The 5007-nt window shown below is 64.4% G+C and overlaps 1 protein-coding gene across 1 annotated transcript; it reads left to right on the forward strand.

The window, feature by feature from the left end:
- Positions 1-354: 354 nt before the first annotated feature.
- Positions 355-4698, forward strand: LOC133626409 (coiled-coil domain-containing protein 183-like). Its single transcript, XM_062005314.1, has 14 exons — positions 355-421; positions 523-644; positions 786-884; positions 1266-1433; positions 1544-1648; positions 1820-1942; positions 2332-2433; positions 2586-2646; positions 2730-2830; positions 3092-3241; positions 3566-3781; positions 3877-4002; positions 4240-4336; positions 4592-4698. Exons 1-14 carry the CDS (start codon positions 355-357, stop codon positions 4696-4698), a joined length of 1644 nt encoding a protein of 547 aa, XP_061861298.1.
- The last annotated feature ends 309 nt before the right edge of the window (positions 4699-5007 follow it).

The following is a 5007-nucleotide window of genomic DNA, read 5'->3' on the forward strand; positions in this document are numbered from 1 at the left end:
GGCAGCGGGCTGGGCTTTTGTACCCGCAGTGACTTGTGATGTCAGAGACTCTCTGAGTGACGTCTCTCTCCAGTGACGTCTTCAGAGCGCAGTGAGGTCACAGGAGCTGCTCTGTGCTCAGTGGATGACAGGAGCTGCTCTGTGGTCAGTGGGTCACAGGAGCTGCTCTGCAGAGGGAGGTACAACTACCTGTCCTGTGCCCAGCAGAGTCACACTACCTGTCCTGTGCCCAGCGGGGTCACAGCAGTTGTTCTGTACTGGGTAGATCAGAGGAGCTGCTCTGTGCCCAGCAGGGTCACAGGACCTATCCAGTTGCCAGCCCTCATGGAGGGCCGAGGCAGGAGCCCCAGCACCATGCAGGGCCGCAAGACCAACCTCAGCCAGCATGTCCTGGAGCTGTGTGATAGCATCACCCTGCAAGGTGCTGTCCCCGGGGCACGGTGGGGATGGAGTGGGGTGGGCGGGGGGCTCCTTGTCCCCCCATCGTGCTCAGGGTACCAACAGCATCTTCCTGTCCTGCAGAGCAAGCGCGGAAGCTGTCGCGGCACCGCTGCGAGGAAAAGCTGTGCCGGCAGGGAGAGCTGCTCCCGCCCCTGCGTCAGGCGCTGGCCGAGGACGTGCGCGCCCTGCGCAGTGCCCAGAAGGTACCCGCGGGGCCCGGCTGCTGTCCCCCTGCCTGCTGCTGGCCCTGCAGAGCCAGCTTCTCCTGGGGCCTCTCCAGGGGCAGGCGGGGCAGCCCTCGGATGGGACCATGCCAACAGCCTAACGAGCTCTCTTGCCCACAGCCCAAGGGAGCTCTGTCCTGCCCACGGCACAAGCTCACCCTCAGCGAGGCTTGCCGAGAGCCAGCCCTGGGCATCGCTTTGGCCGGACAGACGGCGGAGGTGAGGGCAGGGGGCGGTGGGCGGTGGCTGCCGCCAGGGGCTGGGGCTCCGGGGATGCTGCGAAGAACAGGGTGCAGGGAGGGAGCCGGCGCTGGCACAAGGAATGGTGCTGCACAGGGCTGGTGCGGCGACACACGGGCCGTTCACGCCTGGCCCCACGTGCCCTTCCCACCGCGGGATCCATCTGTGCAGCTCCTCCTTTAGCTCCCTGTGCAGAGCCTTTGCCCCAGCAGAGCTGGGCATCGCGGCCTGCATGGCCCTGGGGCTGCCCGGCTTGCCACAGGGTCCAGCCGCAGCCCTGGGAGAGAGACGCTGTCCCTGCCCTTGGCTGCCTGTCCCGAGGTTATGACGCTGGCAAACACGCTTCACGTGCCCATCCAGGTAGCCAAGGAAAAGCTCCAGGCCAAAATCCACGACCGGGCCAACACCTGCAACATGCTGCTGTACCAGCTGAGGCAGCGGAGCCAGGTGCGGGACGAGCTGCAGAGGCGGCTGCAGCAGCTGCAGGAGGCTGAGAGGATGGAAAAGCAGCACCAGGCGCAGAAGAAGGTACCCTGGTCCCCTTCCTGGGCTGGCAGCAGCCGGCCGGGGGCTTTACTCCATGCCCCACGCTCCCCGCGGGTGGCTCACCCGTGTCCCGTCCCCCCGGCTCTGCCCAGGAGATTCGGCGGCTGCAGAACAACATCGCCAAGATGCGCGTGAAAACGCAGGAGGCGCAGAAGATGACGCGCCTGTACCTGGCGGAGCGGGATGCCCTGAGGAAGGTGAGCTCCTCCTCCCCGGGCCATCAGCCCACCCACCGCCCCTGCAGAGGCACGGGGGTGCCCCCCGGCTGGGCCAGCCCGTCCCGCTCCCCTCCAGCCCCTGTCACAGCACAGGGCACGCCTGGGGCTCCCCGGGCTGCCGCTGACGTGCCGGGGCTCCCTCTGTCCCAGGAGCTGGCCAACCTGCCCCCGCACCTGGACCTCATGAGCCACACGGCCGAGCTGTACCAGGGTGAGCTGGAAGACATGGAGCTCCTGGCCTCGGATACCCTCAGAGCCGCCGCTGCAGCCAAGGTAGGAGAGGCCAGGGCACCTCAGGGCCCTTTCCCGCCCTCCACAGCCCGCGGACGGCTCCACGGGGTTGGGCTGACGAGCCTTCCTGTCATAAGGCGCAAAAGAGACCCAGCTGAGCCTGCCCACAGCACCCACAGAAACCTTCACAGCTCCTCCCGGGTCTCTTGGTCATTCCTGGGCCAGGTTGGAGAGTGCCAGCCCGAAACACCAGCCATGCTGAAGGCAGAGCGCTCCATCCACCAGCCCCGCTCGTCCAGTTTCCCTCCCTGACAGCTGACACACGGGCCAGGGAGCGGAAGGGAGTCCTTTTGCATGCTGGCCATCCCAGCAGCTCATAAAGGGCCGTTCTAGCTTTGCCATCCTCTTCTCCCTTCTCTGTTACGCTCCAGGCGGACTTGGCCAAGGCAGAAACTCGCTTCCTTGAAGACAGAGAGTGGATGCAGGATTCCTTGGCCGCCCAGAGGCGGCTCCAAGCCCAACCCTTGCTCAAGGTAGTAAGTCACCTGGTGGCAGTGAGCTGGGGGGACCCGCCCCAGGCAGGGCTGTGGGCAGATGGCAGGCACCAGTGCTGAGCCCCCCATGCTGGGAGCTGCCCTCCCCGAGGGTGCCAGAGCTCAGGGGGTAACAAGGAACATCCTTGCAGGAAGCCCGACCCAAGTTCAACTTGGACTCGCTGAGCCTGCGCTCACAGGACTCGGTGATGGGTGAGCGCCTGCCGGGGTGGGAGGGGGGTGGGAGGTGGGTGCAGCCACGGGCCTCCTGCCCTGACACTTCTCTCCCACCCCAGCTGCCAACCTGCAGGCAGCCCGGGCCCAGAGGGAGCACAGGGAACGCGTGGCCCGGATGGTGGAAAGAGCCAAGACTGTGACGCAGTCCTCCCACATCTGGGTAAGTACGAAGCCGTCTCCAGGGAACCCTGGGGCTGCTGGAGCCCCAGGCTGCTGAGAGCCCTCTGCTTGCCCTGCTTCCTTGTGGGGTCGACTGCTCGTCTGCCCCTGGGGCTCCCCAAAGCCCCTCTCGCCTGGGCGGGAATGGAGCCGCTTTTCTCCACAGCACGAGCCGGCAGCGGCCCCTGGTGCCACGGCCCAGGGACGGACCCTGTAGCCTGCAGCAGTGCCATGGGCTGAGCCCTCGTGATTCCCCCTCCAGGAGATCCCCAGCAGGCTCCTGGAATGGGAGCAGTCCACAGTGTACCTGCAGAAGTATATCAAGGAGCTGAAGGAGAAGAAGCAGGCACTGAAGGAGACGCTGAAGGAGCTGGAGAGACAGCATGAAGTTTCAGCCCCCCAACAGAATCAGGTGCCACTGGCCTTGTGACAGTCCTGCCAAGCGGGCCACCCCCTTTGGCAGGGACACGTGCCTCACGGGTGTCCCAGCCGGGCACCCGTTCCTCACTCCTGCCCCAGACACCCCTCCTCCTGCACTGGGAGGTTTTGTGAGCAGGCTGCTGCCCCAGCTCTGCTGCTGGCAGGGCACCCAAAGCTCCCGCTGGGGCCGCAGGAGGACCCCGGCTCCTCGCCTGGCCTGGCAAGCGGTACCAGCAGCGTGGAGTTGGGTTGCAGGCAGCAGCTCTGCTCTGCACTTGGAGGGCGTGGGGGGGAACCTGAGCAGCTTCTGCTACAGGTTTTTGCCACTGCATCCCTGTGCACTTGTATGGACGTGACTGTGTTTGGCTGCAGCCCGTTGGAGGAGGAGCTGAGGCTAAAATGGCAGCAGGAAGAGGCTCGGCTGGAGCACATGCGAGCCCAGACTAAGAAGAACATGGAGCTCCTGCTTGAGGTTGAAAACGGAGTGGACGACCTCCAGTTCCGCCTGCGCGGCGTCACCGTGCCCGGCCAGGTACCCGAGTGGGCTGCGGCAACGGCACAGCACCCCGTCTCCCCGTGTGGCCCCCCACCAAGCTTGTTGTTCTCTCTCGCTCTCTCTGCCTCCAGGACGACTCTGCCCAGGCCATGGGGCTGGTGGAGAAGCTCCAGGCCTGTGGGCAGAAGCTGCAGTACCTGGCACAGCACGTGGCCAACCTGCCCCCCGACAGCTACAGCCGCGACAAGGACAATGAGGTGTGCAGGGGCTGCCGGGCCCTTTGGGGACCCCCACTGGTCTCTCTCAGACGGCCCAATCCAAGCCAGTCTCCCAGATGGAGAGACGCTGGCCCGGGGAACAGCCGTGGAGCAGTTCAGCTCCACGGGGCACTGGGCACTGTGGGCTGTCCCCCCAGGGGAACTCTCACGTGGGGCACCCCGTGGCTCGTAACACCCCCCTCCCCTGCAGCGATTAACTCAGGGTTTCTTTCACAGACCTTTGTGAAGGTCAGAGAAGTCCTTGAGGAAAGGGCTGCCAAAGACCCCAACAACCTGAAGGTTTCCTTGGAGGGCAGTGGCGGTTCTGCCCGAGGTAGGAGCCCTGGGCAGCGTCACACCTGTGTGTAACAAAGCGGGAGCTGTTCCCAGTGCCACAGCCGTGGCATCGCCAGCTCCTGCAGCTCTCCCTGGCACGCCGAGGGGGAAGAGCCCGGCGGCAGTGCCTGTGCCCGAGGGCTCGGCCCCAGGGCTCTCTGGGATGCCCCCGGCCCTCCAACCTGTGCCAGCTCTGCCCCGGGACACGGGCATGGGCAAGGCCTCAGCCTGTGCCTCTCCATCTCTCCTCCAGACTCCTCCCACCTTGACGACTGTGACGAGCAGGTCCCCACCAGGGCAGACATCAAGAAGCAGGGGCTGCTCCTGGTCCACAGGAGGAAGAGAAGGGGCTATTACTAGCACCTGTCCCTCGGGGGCTCTTCATGTTTCACACCACCGTTTCATTCCTCATGTTTAATAAAGCAGAGATTTATCACTTATCAGCTACTTTTGCCCTGTGAGTACGATTTAGCCTCAAGAAGTGATGCTGCTTTCCACAGAGATGTTCAGTGTGTGGCCCATCACAGATGTGTTGAGTTGTCACTGTAGCAACCCTGGGATTTGGGCAGGGCTGAAGGTGCACTTCAGAGATAGTCAAGGGGTGTTTCTTGTGCAAAGAGAGAGCAAATTTGAGGCGAGCAGAAGAGTGTGTGTTTGGACTCAGCAAGA

The sequence above is a fragment of the Colius striatus genome, chromosome 12 (genome assembly GCF_028858725.1).
Source record: "Colius striatus isolate bColStr4 chromosome 12, bColStr4.1.hap1, whole genome shotgun sequence".
NCBI lineage: Eukaryota > Metazoa > Chordata > Aves > Coliiformes > Coliidae > Colius > Colius striatus.